The following is a 23,994-nucleotide window of genomic DNA, read 5'->3' as shown; positions in this document are numbered from 1 at the left end:
AAAGTTTGTTAGAAATGCCATACCTTAGCCCCACCACAGGCTATGGAATCAGAATCTTTGGGAATGGGGCCCAGAAATATGTTTTTTTAAAAAAAACTCTTTAGGTGATCCTTATATATGTTTAATTTCTAGAACCAGTGGGTAAGACATAAGTTTGTCACTTAATTCTACTTACTACTGAAAGGTATATGACTTTTTATCGAATTCTTGTTATGTGCTATCTACTGATCTAGGCTTTTAATTTATCATAACAACATTATGAGGTAAGTCCAATTATTATACCTGCTTCCAACCCATTTTATAGAATGAGGAAACTGAGGCATAGAAAGATGAACAAATCTGTCTAAAGTCTCACAGTTGGTAAATGTCAAGGTCAGAATTTGAAATGCAAGATCTGGTTCTTGAGCCAGACTTAAAAAAAAAAAAGTATCAGGTTTCTAAAAACAGTTCAGATAAAGCACTGTGGGAAGTCATGAGAGAGAGAAAATTATCTCCAGGTGAGAGAATTAAAAATGACTTAAAAATACTGATGCGTGATTTTCATTTACCCAGAGATTCTAATTTAATGGGTCTAAGGGTGTGGCCTAGGCAACAGAATTTTAAAAAAATTATCACAGTAATTCTAATCAGGGCAGCTAAGGTTGAGAACCACTTGCCTAGAGGAACTTTTATTTGGAAATTGAGACCTGGCCTTCTTGGGAGAGGTAGAGCTGCAGAGATTCAGGGAGTTGAATCCTCCTGGTGGTTGCTAGAGAGAGGAAAAGAAAGAGGGAAGAGGAGAGAAGTTAGAAGTGAATGCTGAGGAAATTCCCTCATCTAAGGAAGGGGTAAGTGGGCAGCAAAGTACCAAAAAATAATCAGATGGTAGAAAACAAGGAATGTACAAGAAACTTGGTCCTTGAAGGAGAAAGCTTCAAGCCAGAGGAGGCATTCTAGGGAGGGCACCAGTTTTAAATGTTATGAAGATGTTGCCACCCTAATACTTGTCATCAACTTTCAACATTTGGCCCCTCTGGCTGTAGAATTTGGAGTGCAATCTTTTGCAAATAGATGTTAAAAGTCTCCTCTTCTTCTCTTTCCCCCTACCCCAGCAGTTCTCACCTCATCTTGGTTTCACTTCCAGCTGTTCAAGCCAGGGCAGGCAGCTGCTTTAGTTAGGAAATGCAGGCATGGGGCCTGAAACTGGGTGAGGAGACCTGCACTATTCTATCAACAGAGCAATTAATCATCTACTGAGCACTGGGTGTCTGCCAAGTTTTCACTCTTTGGGGAGAGGCTGCCTCCACCTAGCATGTGAAGTTCATGTGACCACTTTCCCTAGTGAGAGCCTCCTAGAGTTATCATGAATCAAGCTCATCCTGATTCTCTCTTGCCTTTCCCAGTCACAGAATATGGAAATTGGATTGGGTAAATGAACACATAACTCCAAGCTTCCGTGGGTTTTCCCTCATCAATAAAAATTTGTTCTACACCACAAACTTGCCAGTTACTTCTCCCCCTCCACCTTTAGCTCATACATTATTTCATAGGCATATGCCACATTGTAAAGATGCCAACATGTGTGTGTGTTGTGATAGCCTTGTCCTCGTTAACTTAATCTGCATTGACATACCATCATCTGTATCAATAAAAAATATTTATGGAGTTCTCACGTAGGAGCTCAAGAGGGAGGTGCTAGGGTGTAGCCAAGAGAAATAAATAGGCAAAAATTAGGGCATAGAAGAACCAGACAGCAGAGTTGAAGGGCAAAAAGGGGAGGTGTCATGAGCTCACTCAAAGAGGCAGCTTCCTGGGGGACCTAAAGGACAAGTTGGGATCAGTTCACCAAATGGGACAATGGCCTGCTCTTTCTCTAAGGACAAAACAATGAAATGTTTATAAAACATGCACACAAAGAACAGTGAAGGGAGAAAATGGTAGCTGTTATAAGGTGAATTGTGTCCCCCCACCTGAAAATTCATGTATTAAAGTTATAACCTCCAGTACCTCAGAATATGACTGTATGTGGAGATAGGGTCTTTACAAAGAAATATCAAGTTAAAATGGAGTCAGTAGGGTGGACTCTAATCCAGTATGACTGGTATCTTTATAAGAAGAGGAGGTCAAGACACAGACATATACAGAGGGAAGACCATGTGAGGTCATGGAGAGAAAATGGACATCTAAAAGCCAAGGAATGAAGCCCCAGGATAAACCAACCCTGCCAGCACTTTGATCTTGGACTTTTAGCCTCTAGAACCGTGAGAAATAAATTTCTGTTTTTTAAGCCATCCAGTCTGTGGTATTTTATCATCATAGTCCAAATAAATCAACACAGCAGCATTAAAATAAGATAGCAATAAATGGCCTTCTTTTAAGAATCATACAACAAAATTACTGCCATTTACATTTCTCAACTATTTTGTCTGCCTAGGAAAGCAGAGCTAATGCTATCTTCTTGATCAAGGCTTACTTCAGAGTTGTTGCTCTCTGATTTATCTTTTCTACCAGTTCTTCCCTAACTCTGTTTGCTCTTTGTGCCTTTTTCTGAAATGCTGCTGGTCTAACTTTGATAGATGTCTTTCATTTTTGTCACCAGCTGACAAACATACCACCTGGAAGAGCTGAATTTACATTTTTATAATGAATGCAATTTAAGAAACCATAGCTAAAGGATATTTAGTTTTTACATTCTTGTGTCTTCACAAAATTCACAAAAATCTTGAAATCACAGAAACTTAGTCTAAGTCATCGAGTTTATTTATTTGCCTTTAAGCCAGAACCGTTTAAAACTATCTCAGGATATGAGATATTTTTCTATTTAAAAAATAATTCCAGAAAGGGAGATTCCACAAGTTTCCTGAGCAAAACATTACAACTCTTAGTAGATGACTCAAGTAATCCAGTGTCCAGCTCAGCACTTTGTGCCTGACTTGAACAGGCCAGGGTTTTCTTAGCTCTTGCCTTGGAAATGATGCAATACTTACACTGTGAGACTATTTCATAATAAAAGAGCAAATAGGGACTAATTGCGATGAGTATTTTATATTAGTGGCAGTGAGGGTGGTGGCATTTGGGGTAGGTAGAGGAAGACTTTGCCAAATATACCTGTATTATATGTATATACTATTTCAATCATCATTCGTAATGTTTTTAGCTTAGGTAAGAAAGTAGGATAAAAGAATTGGAAAAATATCATAGGAAAAGAAATGATAAAAATAGCACAAGCTAGAATGATGAGGAAAAAAAAAGAGAACAAACCAAGAATATTGAGAGACAGGTTAGAACAGTGTAAGAATGCTTGGCTAGAATTACATAGCTGGTGACCGCTGGCGTCAGTGCAGCAGTAGGATGGCTATAGAATAAATTCTTACAGGCAAGGCGGGGTCCCTAGAAAGTGGCTCTTGCCAATTAGAACCATGTTCTGTTCATTTATACATGTAACCAATATTCACAGAATGCTTGTTGAGTGCCAGAAATTGTATTAGACATAATATAGGCCAGGGCAGGCTCCATGTTAATGTGTGTGGTTTTTTTAGGAAGACAAAGAAAGAGGAAGAGGAAGAGAAGGAGGAAGCTTTTTTTTTATGTTTACTATTTTACATTATGTAGGTCAGATTCCTGGGGAAATGGAATCTGAGATTCTGAGGCCTTCCTGTAAGTGTTCTTTGAGGGTGCACTTTGACCATTTGTGAGAGGGAGGGAAGGAAGAAGGGAGCAGGACTTAGCAGCAGGAAAAACTAAAAGGCAATGCAGCTGCATGGAATCAGCGGTTCTCTGAAGGACCCCTGGAGCTGAGTGGGCCCTTTAGAGTTGTCTTGGAGCCTGGCCTTTGTACTGCAAGTCAATTAGCCATTGGATACAGCAATATCAGGGAGGGTCATAAGCCTTGGTCTAGGCAGTTCCCTTCTGCTGATCCCAGTTCTGGGACAGGAGCTCAGCTGTGTCATCAGAAGCCAGCCCTTCTCCCAGGAACTGGACAATGAATAGCTCAGTGCTGAGGAGGTAGGGGGATCTGGGTGCCACACCACTCTATCCACTATGTATGAGGAAATCGAGGCACAGAGAAATTAAGTAACTTACTCAAGGTCCCACAGCAAGTGAATGGTAGAGCCAGCATTCACACCCAGACCGTCTGGTTCCAGAAGCTAAGCCTTCAATTACTAATCTCTATGCTGTATATAAAGAACCTACCAAAATGCTGTCATGATTGGTCAATAAATTATAGCTATTTTATTTTGGGCTCTGGAGGTGATTATTCCCTTCTATCAGCCCTAATCCTTTCAGCTATCTGGGAGCTCAAAACGGGGGCTTTAAGTATTTTTGTAAAATTGTTAATACTATTTTTGACTCTGTTGAGTTTAAGAGTTCCACAGATTAATGCATTAACCTGATTATGAAAATTATATGTTGGTCCCAAGTACTGAAGTGGGTCCTCTATTGTGAGCTCACTGTTCATGGTCTTCCTTGGAGTTTGGACCAACAGAACATCCTCAAGAATCTCTCTTCCCTGGTCCTGCTTTGCCACCCCTGAGGATCTATGTAATGAAGTCTCTGTGATGAGGAGAAACAACATTTGTGGAAGACTCAGGCACTGGAAGCCTGAGCCAACACGAGTACCCTGAGGATGTCCACAGCACTGCCTTGTTATCACACCCAGCTTTGGGGACTTCTCACTCACTGCTCTCTGCTTGAGCCTGCAAACTCTATCTCCAGGACTGTCCCAGTGCTGAGGGCACCCACCTGGGCAGCTACAGCAGGGCAAGAAGTGTCTCCACAGGGGTTCTCCTCTAACAGAGAAGCTGGAGTATGCAGCCTGCACAAGGAGATACTTGAGCAATGAAGCGGGTGGGTGACCCTTGCCTGGATCTATGACCCACCAATCAGGGTACTCAGTGAGGAGACCCAAGTCTTACTAAATCATCCTCTCCTCTGTACAACCTCTACTCAAAGATAAAATGACTAGAGTTCATCACCACCCTCCCATGTTCTCTTTCCTTTGTCCACTGCTTACACCATTCTGAGTGCTTCTCACACATGAGATTATTTATCCCTCATGGCCACTCTGTGGTTATGAACTATTTTTATTTCTATTTGACAGATTTATTTCATTTCTATTTGACAGAAATGGAAAATACAAAGAAATATCTAGCCCAGGGTCACAGAGCTAGTAGAAGTACCATCCCAGAGAGCTCATGACCCAAGAGCTCCTGCTTGTAACCAATGGGCACACTGCCTCTCCCTCCCAAGAGAGAATTGGCTGCCTCTTCCCAGGGGTCAATTTACTCTCTCATGAGGCAGAGACTCAGATCTCCCTTCTCCTTCTACTCTCCTTAGGCACTAGGCATGAATTGGTCACCATGACCAATTCTCAGTGACACCTCTCATACTCCATTTCACCTCACCCCTGCCACCAATCCTAAGTTTCTTCGTTTTGAATTCCTTGGGACAACTTCAGAAGGAAATGAGGCATGCTCAGAATGCTGACTTCCACTAAGATGGACTTTGCTCTTAAAAGGGGGCATCGCTGATATTCAGCCAAGTAGAGAGTAAAGCTGTTTTAAGGGGAGGGGTGGAAATTTCCTAGAAAGCAAGATGCGGGGGTACTGACCTCAACAAGGTTATGTAAAATAAATTTGAAGATGTTATAGCAAGTTATGACACTCTATAACTTTAGAAGTGCAGCCATTAACTAATCCATTCATTAACACTAATTAATCATTAGGAAACATAACCATTAATCAGCCCAGTAGACCTCAAGAGCTAGAAATTTTAAGGCCCAACATTTTACCTTAAATAACATATTTGAAATCTATCCTTAAATTCATCCTCCGAAACACATTCAACCCATCTTCATCAATTGAAGAACTTTCTATAAAGTCATACTTTCAAGATGATACCTGACAGAACTGAAAATGGAAACAGTCACAGGTAAGCCCCACATTACTCATTTCTAGGACCAGAATACATCAGAAGAGACTAATTGCTCAGGAGTGCAAAAAAAGCTAAGATCAAGTTCAATCAACATACCAAGTCACCTAGTTTTTATTATGGGGGTAGCCAAAGTAGCAAATACAATTTAGAAGCATAGACTGTTAGGTCTGGCAAGGGCCTAGGGAACAAAATTCCTGTATTGGAGTCATTTACAAATAATTTGATTGGAATTTTAAGGTTCACGTGTAGGTGGAAATTAGAAAACAATACTATACAATACTAAACAATTTTTACAGAGATGATATAAAAATTCAGGGAAAGGAAAACGAATTGGGGCTGGAGTTGGTCAGCAGAGATTTTAAAGAGAATGTGGGATTTCAGGTGATCTACGAAAGTATCAAAGTAGTGGAGAGGCAGGTAGGCCTCTCGTTCAAGGATAATGTGAACATGGCAATGACAGCAAGAAGCCTAGGAAGCAACACTGGAGAAGACACTGGCCTTCCTTAAGAAGAGGTCTACCTTCAAGGGGAGAGGAGGATCTGAAGCCTGAGTAGGCAAGTGAGCTATTAAATCAGGAGTTTGGAAATGGTTCCATAAGGTAGTAGGGAGCCACTGTAGTTCTTAAGTAGCAGACCATACTTCTCAAGCAGGCTCATGATATTTAAAACAAAACTAAACCAAAAACAGTGCTTTGGGAAAATTAATCCGGAATCTGAGTGGTAGACAGATAGATTGATAATGAGAAGACGATAAAGAGATGATTTGGTCATCCAGATACAAATTAATTTGAGCCTGCAATGAGAGGAGCAGTAAGATTAGGGAAAAAGGATGAACATGGCAAAAGGAAAAATAGAGGATTTGATGGCTAATTAGTTAGGGAAGCACAAAGGAGATTAACACTAGGAAATAACAGTGTCTTTGACAAAATAATTGTCTTTTTCATTCTTGGAAATATGAGGTTTCTAACCAAGCTAGAATTAAGTCAGAAAGCTGGTTCGTGGGAGTAGGTGATAAATCTGTTCTTAGCCATGCTTAGTATGAGGTGGGGTGCTGGATTTGGATTTGATTAGGCCATTAATCCTGCCTACAGACACCCCTCTCTTTTCATTGACCATTTTAAATATAAAGCCAACAGGTACGCAAAGCTGAGATTTTTACTGTATTATTTTAGCTCTACAAAAGAATTTCTTATTGTTCTGTTTTCATTTTTGTTTGTTTGTTTTTATCTCCATAAAATTCTATGATTGAAACAAGCCTTCACCTTGGTATTTTCGAACACATTAGAGCTGTATTCTGGGCTCAGATCTTTCAGACAAAATCAAATGACCAAAGAAAAAGAAGCAGAACCTCCAGGCCTGATTTGAACTTTCTGAATTTCCAACCCTTAGCATTTCAGAGTGTCACTTTTTCTGTTCATGTATAACCTCTGCTTAGAAGTATGATTCCAAAGGATTGGAATATTTTGTCCAGTTTCTGAAATGATATGTTTATATGGCACTCGGCATTTTAAAAATCTCAAACATTAATTTGCATCATCCCTAAAGGATATACTATTTTTAGCTTTTAATGCTAAAAATTTTTTTACATGTTCCCAAAACATTTTTTAAAAATCTATTTCCCTCCCATTCATTCACACTTCATTCATCAGAATGCAGTCAGCCAGGCAGAAAGACAAGAAGGGATCAAGTCATATGATTGGTTTCTAAATAGTTGAAAATCTGTATTTGCCATTTGGTTGGGTGATTTGTCCTTTAAGATGGAATCTTGAGCCTATAAAAAATAGAAGTGGAATCTGAACATGGCAAAATATGTTTGCTTGTCTTAGATAAATCTGTTAGTCTGTGTGTGCTGTAAAATGGCATTATTCTTCCATTGGAAATTACACTTCCTACGCAACAGATGCCATTCTGCCTTTCTCACAGACTTCCTTAAGCAAAGTTCAAAATCTCTCTTCCATTTGTAGTCAATCTCATGGTGAAACCATTAATTTAGTCCCTCATTTGGAATCATCTGAGAAGAGCCCCCAGATAAGGTTCTTTTGAAAAACGCATTTAACAATTAGCCAACACAAAATGTAACTATGGATAACTTCTTAATTAGGCTTCTCAGAGCAAATTATCAAGTAACAGAGAAAGCCAAAACTCAAAAACAATGAAGAAAGACAAATAATGGAATTTTGCATTTAACAAAATTCAGAGGTAATATATGTAGAAGTACTGATATTATAGACACATAGACTGTTCTCAGAGATGTTCATATGGACTTACCAGATTAAGGAATGTCAAGTACTTCCACCGCTGGGCATTTGGAAAGATTTTGCGTTTCTGTGGATCCCGTCCTAGTTGAAAGATGTAATAATTGATGAAAATATACCAGCTCAAAACAAGGGAGTGATATATGCACGTAGAAGTCCTCGTCATGGCTAGCTTTGACAAGGGAACTGCGAATGTCTTAAGTAGCTTTCTTCTGGTGTCCTTCCCTTAGGTCAGAAGTGAAGTCCTACAGCAGGCTGGAGAGCTGTAAAACACGACCTCTGAGACTGAGTGTTCCAACAAAACTGAATTTTGCTTCCTATATAGATAGGCTCCCTTCCTGCTAAACTGGTGACAGGATTAGTGCTTGTTTTTAGATGTCTTGTTTAAATAATAGGTAATCTCAAGAGTTGCATAAAGGCAGCAATCAGTGCAAAAGATGCACGTGTTTGAGTGGGATGGGAGCATGGTTAAGTGACCTTATTATGAAGTACCAATAAACTCTGATGAAATACCGTTGTAGCTGTATTCTCTTTTCTTTTCATTTGGTAGAACAAGGAAATGGCAAGAATATCTCTTGTGAAAATAAGGAGCAAGTTGATAAACCAAGAAGGAGAGATTGTGGGCATGTTTAGGACGTGGAAGAAGATAAGTAGAAAGGGAATGGGTATTGTAATCTTGCTCCTGAGATCTCCTAGGCCCTGTAAAATCTGAAACAACCTTTGATCCTTCAGGTAGCAGCCCCAAAGTTTCTTTTGTTTGTTTGTTTGTTTGTTTAGTTTTGTATCTATACCCTAGAGGACCCAAGTTTACCGGGGGCTGTCCCAGACACTTTATTTGAACAGGTGTTCTCTGCCCTGGAGGGAAGAAGCATAGCAAGTGATCTGTGGCCAAAACAAAAGCATAGAAAGAAGTGTGTGGTCCTGACCCCAACATACCTGAGTTGAGACATTGCTAGGAGAGAGTAGGGGTCTTTGCATTGCCTTGGAGAGGACAAGTATGTGCTTAGGCTGGGAAGAGTTTGAAGAACTGAGACCTGCCTCAAGCTGGAAAGAAGGGACCTGAGAGCTAAAGGTGTGACAACTTGTGACATCACCAGCTTGTTTCCCTGGGCAACTGACTCAGAAGGTTCTGAACAAATTCCTGAGAGAAATGTTCCCAATGCAGTTATAGAAGTTTGTTGGTGGTGTTCTTTGATGATTTAACCAGAGTTTACAAGTACTGGGAGGAAGAACTGCTGGCTGTACATGGAGGGCAAACAAACTCACAGTCAAGTATCAGAGACAGATATATAAACAAAAAATTACAGCACTGTAATAGAGGTACATATAACTTACTAATATAGCCTAGATTATCCTGCGAATTACTCTGTCGTTCTAAATATACAGAAGATTGAGTTAAAGATGAATGCAGTGACTAAATTATGGGAAACACCAGACATCATGTAAGAGAAGATGAGGATTAAAGTAATATCACTGAGCAAAGTAGTCATGGCCACTAACACAGATAACACTTTTGCCTGATGGAGATTATCATGCATTCCTAGACCAGTCGCAGAGTAATGAGATACAAAGAGCAGGGGATCAAACCTGGGCTTGAGTCTATGGCATGACCTTGAGCTGATCAATCACCAGCCTCATTGGGATGTTAGTTCCTTTGAATGTGAAATGGGGCTCAGAGAATCTGGAGTGCTGATTGTCTCATTTCCTAAAGCCAGGATATCTACAGAGCTAAAGGAGCAATTGACCAGGGCCAGCCTCTGAAGAGACTGGAGAGAAGTCCCAAACCCACTTAGATACACCCACTCCCACATGTACCATGGAACCATCTATAGTGGAACGTATTGGAAGATCCTCCATAGTGATGGCTACAGGTAGCATAGTGGTGAGAAAGAAATAGGGATAGCAAAGACACAATTCTTAGGGTTACGGTGATAAAGTTTGAGGGAGTATAGTTATGTTCTGGCACAAGAGAGAAGCCCCTCCAGCTGCTGATGCTAAACAAACAATTAACCAACAAATCCTAATTACTTTAAGTTCCAAAACAAGACATGTTGGCAGGACTTATCTGTACTCCACTTACCCTCTTAACCTGCACAGAGCCATTCGAGATGGTTTATTCCCTTTAAAGCTGATATATAACTCCACAGCCCTTATAAGTTCTCTTGGCTTTGCCCACCTTTGGTCAATAGTCCCATTATTAAATTCTCAGCAAATGAACTACTTTTCCTGCTGGAACTCTAACTGATGCAACCAATTAGACTGTGAGTTTCTCCAGGGGTGTCTGATATAACTCTGGGCACTATTCGTGGTAGCAGGTAACTTCCAGATGCTAATAAAGATATCTTTGCATGGATCAATTTTGGTATTGTGGTATTCTTAATATCTACTTAGGAGGTCTTTAACCCTTGGGTTTCCTGATTATTACCACCCTCATCATCCAGTGCTGTTTGTATTTCCCTGAAACCTCCACTGCCTCTGAACCAACATCACCCTCACTATCTTCTAAAGTCCTCTTCCTGATAAAAGGTAGGTAATTCTGGAAACACTTAAATATAAGTGTATTCTCCAGTTGAAGCCAACATGAAAGGAGACTAGGATTTTCCTTCCAGTGGACTTTGCATCCCTTGTCCATTTGCTGTACATGTGGCTGAGAACTGAGTTAGAATGAAGCTCACCTGTTGGGTTGATGAGAACCTATGTGGGTTTCTAGTCACCAAAACAAGCCAACTCTGAAAGACACTGGGACCTATTTTTTTAGACTATGAGAACTTCTTGGTTCACCACTTTGCCTGTTGCATTGGGAAACCTGATTCAGATCTGCCTTACACTTTGATCTCCAGCTTTGCTTTCACAGTGGAATGTAGTGTTCTTTGGTGATCTCAGACTCACCACGAGGAATAGAGTTCTCTGTTAATAGTTTTGAAGGTACATTTTCAGTTGGGAGATGAAAGAATGCTTCCTGTTCACAAGCATGAAATTGACTCATATTGTTTTAAAAGTTTAGAGCAGGAAAGAACCATATGAGGTCAGCTGACTCATCTTTTTTATATTTCCAGTGAGAAATTAAAGCTCAGAGAGGTTAAGGGACTTATCTAAAGTCACATAGCTATTGATGGAGGAGCAATGACCAGAACACGTATCTCTTTATCAATCAGTGCAGTAACCTTACACTATTTCTTGAATTACTCTGTTTTGTACCCAAGTTCTGAATTTCTCTTGCATGAATTCGTTTGCATATTATCTGATTTTATGAGGTCTGATGAATTTATTAAAGAGAAACTGTACTTAGGAACACTTTTGTTTAGACTGTCAGGTTTTACATGTTTTATGAATACCCTGTTAATCAGAAATGCATACATTTTCTCATAAGAAAACTCAGATATTTTATATAGATATTCATATCTTATATTAATCAGCAAAATATTCAATGTTGACCACAAGCACATTCCATTTTCAAGCTTTTGAGTGTCTCGTGTGAATTCCTGCTTTCCTGGGAAATTTACCACAGGAAGAACAGCAGTTAATTCTGGTTATCTTGTTTTAGTAGTCTATAGAGACATGTGTGTTAGTCATGGATACTTGTATACATGAACTGCACTCTGATTTGCTGATTTTCTATCTAATAATTATATCATTTGCTAAAAGGCAGGGGGTGTTGCAGTCCCTAACAATAATTAATTATGAATTAGTCTATTTCTCCTTTCAGCTCTATCAGTTTTTGCTTTTTGTATTTGAGACTGTCATTTGGTGCATATACCTTTAAGATTACTATGCCCTCCTAGAGATGGATCTTTTATCATTATGTAATGTCTGTCCTTGTCTCTAGTAAGTTTCTTTGCTCAGATAAAGTCTACTTTGTCTGATATTTATATTTGTATCCCTTTTTTAAATCAATGCTTCAATGGTATATATTTTTCAATGCTTTTAAGGTCAATCTACCTATATCATTGAAAAGTGTCTTGTAAACAGTATAGTCGGGTTATTATTATTATTATTTTTTGAATCTACTGTGCCAATATCTGCCTTTTAATTGGTGTATTAGGCCTTACATTTAAGGTTGTTATTGATATGTTGGGGCTTAAGTCTTTCATTTAATTATTTCCTATTTCCTGTATCTCTGTTTCTCCTTTCTTGCTTTTCTGAGTGTTACATGAACACTTTGGGGGATTCCATTTTGATTTATTTATGTTCTTGGCTGTATTTCTTTGTATAGTTTTCTTAGTGGTTGCATGGATATGATGATATACGTATGTGACTTTTTACAGTCTACTGGCATTAACATTTTACCACTTCAGATGAATTATGGATACCTTACTTCCATTTTAGTCCCTTTACCTTTCCTGGTTTTAACTATATTTCTGAGCATCAGATAATGTTACAATTTGTGTTCTAACAATTAAATATGATTTTTAAAGTTCATGAGAAGAGTTAGTCTATTGTATGTACCATATTTCTTTTCTTTACATCGTTCTTTCATCGTTTCCAATGATCCAGGTTTTCGTCTTTAATCATTGTCTTTCTGTTTGAATTACTTCCTTTCGCCATTCTTTAAGGGCAAGTCTGCAAACAACAAAATTCTTTTAAGTTTTACTTGATCTCAGAATATCTTTCTTTCCCTTTAGTTCTTGAAGAACAGTTTTGTAAGATTAAAATTCACCGTTGACAGTTCTTTTCTTTAAGCACTTGAAAAATGTTATGCAACTTCTAAATATTCTGGCTTCCATGGTTTTAGATGAGAAATGTGCTTTTATTTGAATTTGTGTTTCCCTATGGCTAATGTGTCATTGCTTTAAATACTTTTTGTATCTAGTTTTCAGAAGTTTAATTATGATATGTTGTGGCATGTATTTATTTATCATTTCTTTATCATATTTAGAGATTACTCAGTTTCTTAAATCTGTAGATTTATATCTTTTGCCAAATATGAGAAATTTTCAGCCTTTATTATAATTTTTTAAAATATTTTTTCAATCCAACTCTTTTTCTGCTTTCCTCTGGGATTCTAAAATGAAATTTGGATCTTTTATTATTGTCGCACAGTTCCATGAGGCTCTGTTCATTTTTTTTCCAGTCTATTTTCTCTCTGTTTTTCAGATGGAGTAAATTCTATTGATCTGTCCTGAAGTTCATTGTTCTATCCTCTGTCATTTCCACTCGACTATTGAGCTCATCCAGTAAGATTTTTTTTCTGTTATTGTATCTTTCAGTTTTATAATTTCTGTTTGCTTCTTTTTTATAACTTTATTTCTTTGTTGACATTTTCTATTTTTCATTTGTTTCAAGAGATCTGTAACTGTTTATTGAATTACTTTTATAATAAATGCCTTAAAATCTTTGTCAAATAATTCCAATATCTGATTCACCTGTGTTGGTGTCAGTTGATTGTCTTTTTTCACTTAAGCTGTACTTTTCCTGGTTCTTGGTACAGCCGGTGATTTTCAGTTATAAAACCTAGATATTTTGAGATGATAGAGGCTCTGTTCATCCCTCTGGTGACCAAATCAAAGTTGTGATGGAAGAAATGAGCAGCAACAAGGAAAATCTAAGAAGTCCAAGAAATCATCCTGCAATGGCAGAAGGTAGGAGAGGGTGAGGATGGGGGGCAGTGTTGAGCAGCTGAGTGAGCTAGAGGCAGCAGCAGCAGCAGCAGCAGCAGACGCCTCTTAAAAGGGTCGCATCCGTGAGCGGATTTTCGGATTTTTGCGGTGACAGACCTGCTCACTCTGAGCACCAAGGCCAATTTGGCTGTGCGCAGCAGGCACCAGGGACTTACAGGGAGATATCGTCGGAGTGAGGGCCTAGGTGAGACTCACTCAGTACAGAAGTGCTGACAGTATCTATTGTTCCCTGTTGAGCCCTCCCTGCTCCCAGGGCATGGACACAGAGCCGCCACAGTAGTGACATCATCAAACTGGATAACAGAGGTCACTCCTCCCAGAGGATTCTTTGAAACTCTGCCTCCTCCAACTCCTAGCCCCACCCAAGCCACATCCAGTTATAGCCTCAGAGAGTCAGGTGTGCCTTGCTGAGCAGTACCTAGACTCACACTGGAGACAGCTGGCCTCGGTTTCTGGTGTGGCCTTTTGAGGCAACTATAAGCACAGCATCTGTGGATTGCTTGTTGAATCTTGACAAGTGGCCCCGGAGGGGCACAGGCTCGGGCTAAATTTGGCCTGCAGCTGAACCCCTCTCAGGACTATGCCACTGGACACCTACTTCACAAATTCACACTAATAAGACTGGGAGACTTAGGAACTTTGCTTAGGACATAGAAACAGACACAGAGAGACAGCTAAAATGAAAAGACAAAGAAGTAGAAGCCATATGAAAGAAGAGAACAGAGATCCATATAATGGAGTCAAGCAATCTAACACATGCAGAGTTCAAAACACTGTTTATAAAGATGCTCAATGAACTTTTGAGAAGTGTAGAGAACTTCAATGAAGAGATTAAAAACATAAAAATTGAAATGGAAATTATAAAAGGGAACCAGTCTGAAATGAAGAACACAGTATCTGAGACGAGAAGTATATTAAATGGAATGAACAAAGGAATAAACAAAGTGAATAAAGAAAAGGATCAAATGCCCTATCTAGAGGACAGGAAAGCCAAGGACACTCAATCAGAATGGCAAGAAAGAAGATGCCAAGACTATAAAAATAATTTAAGAAGGATATGGGACACTATTAATGGTCCAAATATCCATTTGATCAGTGTAACTGAAGAAAATCGCGATGTTGAACAGCTGTTTAAAGAAATAATGATGGAAAACTTCCCTAACCTAGTGAAGGAAATGGACATAAAACCCAGGAAGCTCAGAGAATTCCAAAAATCAGGGATACAAAGAGGCCCACACCAAGACACATCATAATTAAAATGCCAAAGGTTAAATACAAAGAAAGAATATTAAAAACAGCAAGAGAAAAACAAATAATTACATATAAGGGAACACTCATAAGACTGGCAGCTGATTTCTCAAAAGAAATTATGCAGGACAGGTCTTGGCAAAAAATATTTGACAGGAGGAAGATTCAGGATCTACAACCAAGAATAATTTATCCAGCAAAGCTATCATTTAGAGTTGAAGGACAGATAAAGAGTTTCCCAGACAAAAATAAGCTAAAGGAATTTATCACCACCAACCCTGTATTACAGGAAATGTTGGAAGGACTTCTTTAAGAAGAAAAAAATGTATATCAAAAACAGGAATAAAGAATGGTAACAACTACGTTCCTATCAATAAGTACCTTAAATGGAAAAAAATTAAGAGCTCCAACCAAAAGATAAAGGGGCTGAAAGGATAAGAAAACAAGAACCTTACATTTGAAAAGGAAGGAGTTGGAAAAAGATATTGCTGTGATGAAGCTAGAAGGTATTTAAGTCAGACAAAGATAAACACTATATGATTTCACTTATATGTGGAATTTAAGGAATAAAAAAGAACAAACTAGTCAAAAACAGACTCACAAATATAGTGGACAATTTGGTGTAGGACAGAGGGGAGGAGGGTTTGGGGGGCTGGGAGAATGGAGTAAAGGGCTAAAGACGTACAAATTAGTAGTTGATGGATGGTCATGGGGATGGGGAGCACAGCATATGGAATGCAGTTAGAATTAATTAATGTTGGCTGTTGGCTAGGTGGAAGGTCAGGGGAAGGAGGAAGCAATTGGGGGAGGTCATTTTATGAACTATATAGATGTCTAACCAATGTACTGTATGCTTGAAGCTAAATTTTTTTTAAAAAAACTAAATATTTTGATTGATATTAAGAGTCACTGAGTCCTATTTAAATCTTTTATTTTTGTAGTCGGCCACCAAGTTTAGGTTTAGCACATGGGTCCCGGTCTGATTTTTGCAGGCTCTGGTTCCAATGGTAGCTTAATTTTCTGAGTCTTTGTCATGCTATTTTGATCTGCTTTGTTTATGTAGTGCCACTGGGGTTCCCAGTATGACAACTCAAAATATCTCTAGATATTACCAAAAGTCCTCTGGGGAGAAAATCATCTCCAGTTAAGTTTCTATAGAAACCAGAAGAATTTAATACCCCCATTGAGGGACAGGCCATGATCCTGTGGGGAGAGAGGAATGTATTCTCCCCCAAAGCTTTATGGAAGCACTTAGGATCCCAATCTGTGTTTGCATGTAATAACTCCTCTGGCTTAGGAAGAAGAAAGGCTTTATTTGCCTCATTCTACATCTGCTCATACTTGTACTTAGAGAGGTTACTGATAATGGCTCCTATAATGGAATAGGACTTGATTTCTTCTGTAACCCAGCTCAGAGACTAATTTAGCCATTGACAAACAAGTGGTCTTTATTAAGAAATTGCAGCTATCAAGTTTCAAGGTGAAATCCTCTTTGCATTACATATATATGCATGCGTTTTTATATATTCTGCTTTAAGACATGCTGTCAAAGATCATTATCAGATACATCCTTTTTGCTTGTTAGTTGGTTTTCTTATTTCTATACTGCTGAAATGACATCACATGACCTTTTGAAAGTTTTTTCTTTTCTGCCTGAAAACATGGGGCAGTGTTTTATAAAAGCAAGGAAAAGGTTGCTGTGCTTTTAAAAAAAAATCCCCTTAAAAAAAAAAAGGCGGCAGCAGCAGCAGAAGCGAGATTGTTTATTGAAGAGTTTGACTCATTTGGTCAAAAAAAAGTTGTTTTGGTTAACTGTTTATTGCCCTCTGAATAAAAATGTCATTTTCAAACTGTATAAAAATGAAACAAAACCTCACAGAACACTTGTTTACAAAATAGCTGAAGTTTAAAGTCAAATGTGTCAGCTTCTTTGGCATTTTCTGCCTACCAAGCAAGTTTAAATTAGTACATATTAATTATTCATCTGGAATTGCTTCACTTTATTTGGTTGGTTGAAGTGTATCAATGGTCACTAAACATTTTCCACCAATCTCCTCTAGAACGTTCGCGGTGTTTTGGGCTACTCAAAATGATTCCAGTTTTTTTGCTGCCTAAAATAAATCACATGCCAATGCAGAATAAAGTCAGCCTCTTACCTTCAACAAATTAGATTTCTTTGAAACCTGGCCTGTTTAGGATAAGAATGCTTTATAGGTTGTGAGCTCCTGGAGACAGAAGTATACCTAGCTGATTATCAGCTGGTCAGAGGAAACATCTTCTTCTGATCCTCTGCACCAATAGCAACCCTCTGTACACTTGTCTTCAAAGATGTCAAAACTTTTTCCATGATATCCTGATTTTTCTCCTTTGTCTGCCTTCCAGGATTCAGAAAGGGGCAGGCTAAAATGATTTAGAAAGGCCTACATAGCCACTTGCCTTCAAGGTGGTTCTCAAACCATGAAGCCTCTTTGCCAATGAACTTACTTGAAGTCCTGGGAACTATTTTTCCTGTTCTAGGAAAGAATGATTACTCCACTGCAGGCCTAACAACACCCTCCCCCACAATCAAAGTGACATAAAACAGTTTTTATGTAGTTTTTGGCTTTTTAGTGGAGCTAGTGTAAGCATCCCTGGTTTCATCAATCTGGCTTTAGCCTTTAAAGTAAGCACTGGCTCAGGAGTTAAGAGAGAACACACTGGGCTAAGTGGGCAAGTAGGAAAATATAGTCCTCAGTCCTGGCAGTGCTGTCATTCTAATATCAGTGGCATCATTGTGGGGATGCTAAGAATAAGAGGATGACAGAAGTATTTGCAAGCTGCTGGATGATTTGAGTGGCTTTCAATTTGCTTTCTGTTATTTTGATCAGGCTACTAGCCTGCAGTTAAATGTTGGCTTCTAAAGAAGCTTGTACTCCAAAGTGAAGTGAGGCAAACATTTTCACACAGTGGCTAAGAGTATGAGATCCAAAGTCAATCTGCCCTACTTCAATTTTGGTTTCACTTCTTCCCACCTGTGTCACCGTGGGCAAGTTAACGTTAAGTCTCTGCATCTCAGTTTTTTCAAATATAAAATGGGGGAGTAATAGTGCCCAACTTATAACCTTGCTGTGCCGGTTGTGATAAGACAGTACATCTGGAGTGATAAGGATAGAGCCTCTAAGATAGTAAATGCTCAATTAGCATTAGGTTTTATGACAGAAGAAGTACTTGGAGAATGTCTGTCCTCACAGCCACTACCTGATCAGAATGTCTATCTGGTTCACAAGCATTTCACTACTAGAAAGAATGTTTGCAGGAGCAACTTTTGCAGTATGCCTTCAGTAAATGGCATGGTGGAGGTGCTAAACCTATCAGCAGGCTCTCCAGTGCAAGTAGCCTGGATTCTTTCTGGGAAATATTTGATGGGAACAATTTTCAAACATATCGCAGAGTTATCTTATGGTCAGAATTGACTTTTGAACTGAAAAAAAAAATGTCATAACTCTTGACCTGGGGCTTTCCATGAAGACTGTAACAACCCAGAATTCCCCAATGCCCCTGCTAAGTTTCTTAGGAATCGAAAAGAGCAACTGAAATTGACCTAAAGTGGGGTTTGTGAATTATTATCACTTGTGTGTGTGTGTGCATGAAAGAGAGAGAGAGAGAGAGAGAGAGAGAAGAGAAGAGAGAGAGAGAGAGAGAGGCAGGTTTATGTAGGCGGGGGGTTAGGAAAAAAGAAAACACTCAATATTGAGTCATGTCTTTGTTTTAATCAAGGGAGGGTGCTAAATAATAATTAGAAGTGTCTTCTAGGTAGTAGAGTGAAATATGGAAAAATTCAAGTGTGCTCAACTGTTTGCCAAATTATGAAGCTTCAGAAAACTGATTTTGAATGCATATCCCAAAGATTGTCTAGTTAGAAGTATTTTCTTTTTAAAAAATTGGATCGTAGAAGTGACCATTAGTTAATGATGGAGGTAAATGTGCAGGGCCTAATGGACCACCCAGAGGCCCATGGGGCATCCTAGGAGTTCTCTATGTTTGAGAAGTGGAAAAACAGTCCTTCATACTTCAGAGATCATACAAAGGGATCACCGAGGTTCCCTGCTCTTCCAGTCTCATCCCCAGCTCAGCAAGGAAACAATGAGAAGCTGTTGCTGGCTATTCACCAGCCCCACAGAAGAGGGTGTTCCTATACCCAGAGCTCTTTAGAAAGTGTTCTGTGGGCCCCCTCTGTGAGCCCCAGTTGAACACACCACAGCAGAATGCTTCCACTTCTCATCCTGGATGGGTGCTGTGGACTGAATGTTTGTTCCTCTCAAAATTCACCTGTGGAAACCCTAATTCCCAATTTGATGGAATTTGGAGATGGGGACTCTGGGGAGGTAATTAGGTCATGAGGGTAACGCCCTCATGATGGGATTAGTGCTCTTACAATAAGATACATGAGTTAGCTTCCTCTCTCTGCTCTTCACCATGTAAGGATACAATGAGAAGATAGCCACCTATAAACCAGCATAATAGGCCCTCAAAAGAAATTGGATCTCCTGCCATCTTAATCTTGGACTTCCAGCCTCCAGATTTGTGAGAAATACATTCCTGTTGTTTAAGCCACTCAGTCTATGATATTTTTAGCAGCCTAAACTAAGACAATCGGTATACCCACTCCATCTTCCCTCCACTTCTTTAGGCTGGAAGAGACTTGTTGACAATGCGAGACAAACAGATGGTAGATTCATTTGGTTTGGTGTGAACTGAGCCTGGGTGAAGGTTAGAGCAAATTGCTTCTTCAACTACCTGAGAAAAGCGGCAGGATAAGGAAAGAAATGGAACTTATCCTTTGAAGACCTAAAACTATAATTATCGACATTGGCCACTTATAACTATTTTAACATATGATCTTCATTAATTTGTTAAAACAAATATATCATGCATATAAATAATAAGTGCTAATGCTTAAGCACGTCAATGACCCAAGCATGTACACAGTACTTTACACATATTCTCTCACTTTTTCTTTCCTACAACCCTCTAAAGCAAGTATTATTGTGCCACTTTTCAATCAAAGAAGTCACAGCTAAGGAAATGAGTGGTTAAATAACTTGTCCAAGGACATGGTAATAAATAGAACAACTGGGACTTGAAACCATTGCTATCTGACTTAGAAACCCATTATCATATGGGAACTCTATGTACTTTTCTTGTAACTATTCTATAAATCTAAAATTATTCTAAAACAAAAAAGTTATTGAAAAATAAAATTCGTTATCTAAGTTGCTCTACTGTTACCTCTTCAAATAACTTATGAGAGCTTTGCTTTGTGAATATGCTAAATTTCTCGGAAATTTTGAAAAATAATGTGTATATTTTTACCTGGGGGTCCTTCCAGTATCTGTATTCCCAAAGTATTATCTTGTACTTCTTGATATTAAGCACTCAGAAATAGAGCTGGCCATCTGGAAAGCTCCCAATAAATGTTAGGCATTGTCATCATTATCTTCATCATCATCCTCTTCACAAATAATTATTTGTTACATTATACTTTTAAAAGCAGGCAACATGTTAGATACCCCCACTGAACTGTGAATGACTCAAGATCAGGGACAGTAGTAGGTACTCAATAACATTTTATAAAACAAATACAGGCATATTGCATTTTATTTCACTTCACAGATACTGAGTGTTATCAACATCAAGGCAAGGCCCTCCACCAACAAAAAGATTATGGCTCTCTGAAGGCTCAGATGATGGTTAGCATGTTTCATAAATAAATTATTTTTTAGTTAAAATATGTACATATTTTAGACTTAATGCTATTGCCCTCTTAATAGAGTACAGTATAATGTAAACATAACTTTGATACATACTGGAAAACCAAAAAGTATAGGTGACTTGCTTTATTGAGGCATTTACTTTATTGCAGTGGTCTGGAAATGAGCCTGCAATATCTCTGAGGTATGCCTGCAAATTCTTGTGCTCACAATTAGATCTTTCAGCAATGCATTTTAAAACTGACAGGAAGTTTATTTCTATTTCTATATCTAATTCACCTTTGCCCTGAGAAAGGAAGGATGATGCCAAAGTGTTATCTTCTCCATGACTCCTGGTCACTTTGTAAGAGGAGAAGCCCCATTGCTCCATCCAACTGATGCTTGGAGTGGGATATGATCGACTTAAATCCACCATTGCAAAGGTGGTTTTCTTCATACATGTCCTCCTTCAGCGCTAACTCAACTAGATCCAGCTATCTTCTGCTGTGTATCAGGGGAAAATCTCCAAATGGGAACAAAATTAAAGTGACCCTCATGCCTTATGGATACAATTTAAAAGAAATAACATCATGTTAAATCTTTCTTTGCCATGTTCTTGTTTCTACTATATGTCTATTCCTGGGATCTAGGAAGATTCAGTGTATAGTTCCAAAAGCCTGATGCATCGGGAAATGTGAACTCTGAAAAACAAGTTTTCAGTGCAGCTTTGCTGAGCTAACATAGTCTATGTTCACTGAGATAGCGGGCCCTATCGCCATGAGTTTGCTCAACCAAATGGTGACACTCAAGTAGGATATTTTAAAAGATGTTAGTTCCAGGTAATTGCAGGAAATAACCTCTAGCTCAGCACTATCTAACAGAACTTCCTGCAATGATGGAGGTTTTAATATCTGCACTACCCAATGAGGTAGCCACTAGCCACATGGAGTTATTAAGCCCTTAAAATATGCAGCTGAGAAACTGAAGTTTTTTTATTCTATTTAAATGGATTGATATTTAGCTAGTTCCATGTGGCTAATGGCTACCATATTGGGCAGTACAGCTCTTAGGTGACCAACCATCCCAGTTTACCCAGCACTGAGGGGCTTCCTGAGATGCAGGACTTTTCAGTGCTAATACCAGGACAGTACCAGGCAAACTAAGACAATTGGTCACCCTAAACTAGATCCCTTTGTGAAATATGTTTCGCATTTTTGAACCTGAGAATTGGTCATGTTCCAACTACAATGTAGAGTAACAAGAGAGAAATGCAGAGACAGATAAAGAACTGAGAGTTTTCCTTCCCAAGCAAAACACAAATAAATGTTTTTCTGAAAAAATGAAAATGATGAGACTATGGATTGATCCTTTAACTGAAATAGTCTGTGTAAAACTGCAATAAAAATATGAATATAGAAACCACAAAGAAGACACTCATCCTCAAATTATATGTGGAACCCATCAGTAACCTACTTGACTATATTTTGAATCCCATTAGAAAATGGTAGCAATTGGTAAGTCCACTGAAAAAACATAACTGCCTTGAATTCCAAATCCTAACCACAGGTGTGTTCAAGAACCCTTAGAAATTTCTTCTCGGATATACTTCTCCTAGAAAAGGCTTCTCTACTCCATCTCTCATTTACTTGCTAAGCAGAGAGCCTGGAACTCATCACCAGAGATGGATTCCTCCAGGTTAAGCATTGTCCGCTATTAAAATATAGATTATCGAATAAATATCTCAGAAGATGGTGGACTAGGTAAAAGCAGGGTTTGCCTCCTCTCAGGTCCACATTGAAATTACAACCAAATTATAAAATAATCAATGTGGAGAATCACCTGAAGCCCAACTGATCATAACATGTACTTCTGATAATATAAAGAACGAGCCACATTGAAGCTGGTAGGAGGGGCAAAGTCGCAAATCAGGATGGATCCACACCCATGGGAGGTGGAAGAACACCAGGAGGGAGACTGAGGTTGCAGAGGCTCCCCTGAAGGAGAGAGGGGTCCTAACTTTATTCAGGGGCTCCCTAGCCCAGGGTCCCAGCCCAGGGTCCCAGCCCAGGGTCCCAGCCCAGGGAAGAGGAGTTCCAAAAAAATCTGACTGTAAAAAGCAGAGGAGAATCTGACCGGCTAGGTGAGATGGAAGGAGACTGAAATCCTAGATGCCCCTTTAAAGAGCCCAGGCTCACTTGCCTGCGGACATCACCTGGGGCACCAGTGGTGGATCAAAGGCTCAGGCAAGATTCACACAGGGAAATACTGCATTACCTGGAGCCAAAACAAGGGCCGGTCAGGCAGCCTCTATTGTGCCTTAGTGGGCCCCCTTACAGGCAATCTAAAGATACGCCAGCTTGCCTGTCTAGATCCCTCCCACTGGGCCATTAGAAAACACTAGAATGAGGAGATCGGCCTGCCCCACCCAACCTGCAGATCGCTGGGGCTTTTGTTGCTAGATGGCTGCCACGCCCTGCTGCACCATTTTAGGGTCAAACATTCAGAGCAGGCAGCCAGCGCTGTGAACAAGCATTTCAGAGACAGTTTAAGGCTGCCAACACGAACTTAGGAGGATCTCAGGGATCTGTGGACCAGTCCCAGACAGCAGCTGGTCTTGCTGTGATCTGTGACTTTTGTGGGAATGCACAAATGGTTACCAAAGTCGCAGCAAGACTGAGGTTGTATTGGCCAATAGACATATGAAAAACTGCTCAAGGTCACTAATCATCAGAGAGATGCAAATTAAAACTACAATGAGATATCACTTCACACCTGTCAGAATGGCTATTATCAGTAAATCAAAGAAGGACAGTATTGAGGATGTGGAGAAAAAGGAACTCTCATATATTATTGGTGGGAATGCAAATTGGTTCAGCCACTATGGAAAACAGTCTGGATGTTTCTCAAAAAATTAAAAATGCATATACCTTTTGACTTAGCAATTGCACTTCTGCATATTTATCCAAAGAAAATAAAAAATTTGTAAAGATCTATGCGCCCCTACATTCATGGCAGCACAATTTACAATAGCCAAGACATGGAAGCAACCTAAATGCCCATCAACAGACAATTGGATAAAGAAGTTATGGTTCATATACACAATGAAATATTACTCAGCCATTAAAAAATGAAATCCTACCATTTGCAATGACATGGATGGACCTAGAGGTTTATTATGCTGAGCAAAATAAGTCAGATGGAGAAAGATAAAAACAATATGATTTCACTAATA

General features: G+C 39.2%; 1 protein-coding gene across 1 annotated transcript in view; it reads right to left on the bottom strand.

The window, feature by feature from the left end:
• ADTRP (androgen dependent TFPI regulating protein) overlaps positions 1 to 23,994 on the bottom strand; it is a 139,443-nt gene that overhangs the window by 58,058 nt on the left and 57,391 nt on the right. The window contains exon 5 of the mRNA XM_039857541.1: positions 8,181 to 8,430. Coding sequence (XP_039713475.1) covers positions 8,181 to 8,333 — 153 coding nt within the window. The 5' untranslated portion in view covers positions 8,334 to 8,430. The remainder of the gene's footprint in view (positions 1 to 8,180; positions 8,431 to 23,994) is intronic.

Source organism: Pteropus medius, unplaced genomic scaffold (genome assembly GCF_902729225.1).
Source record: "Pteropus medius unplaced genomic scaffold, Ma_sr-lr_union100, whole genome shotgun sequence".
Lineage (NCBI taxonomy): Eukaryota > Metazoa > Chordata > Mammalia > Chiroptera > Pteropodidae > Pteropus > Pteropus medius.
The sequence above is the reverse complement of the archived record's forward strand: the minus strand, read 5'-3'. Positions and strand labels throughout refer to the sequence as shown.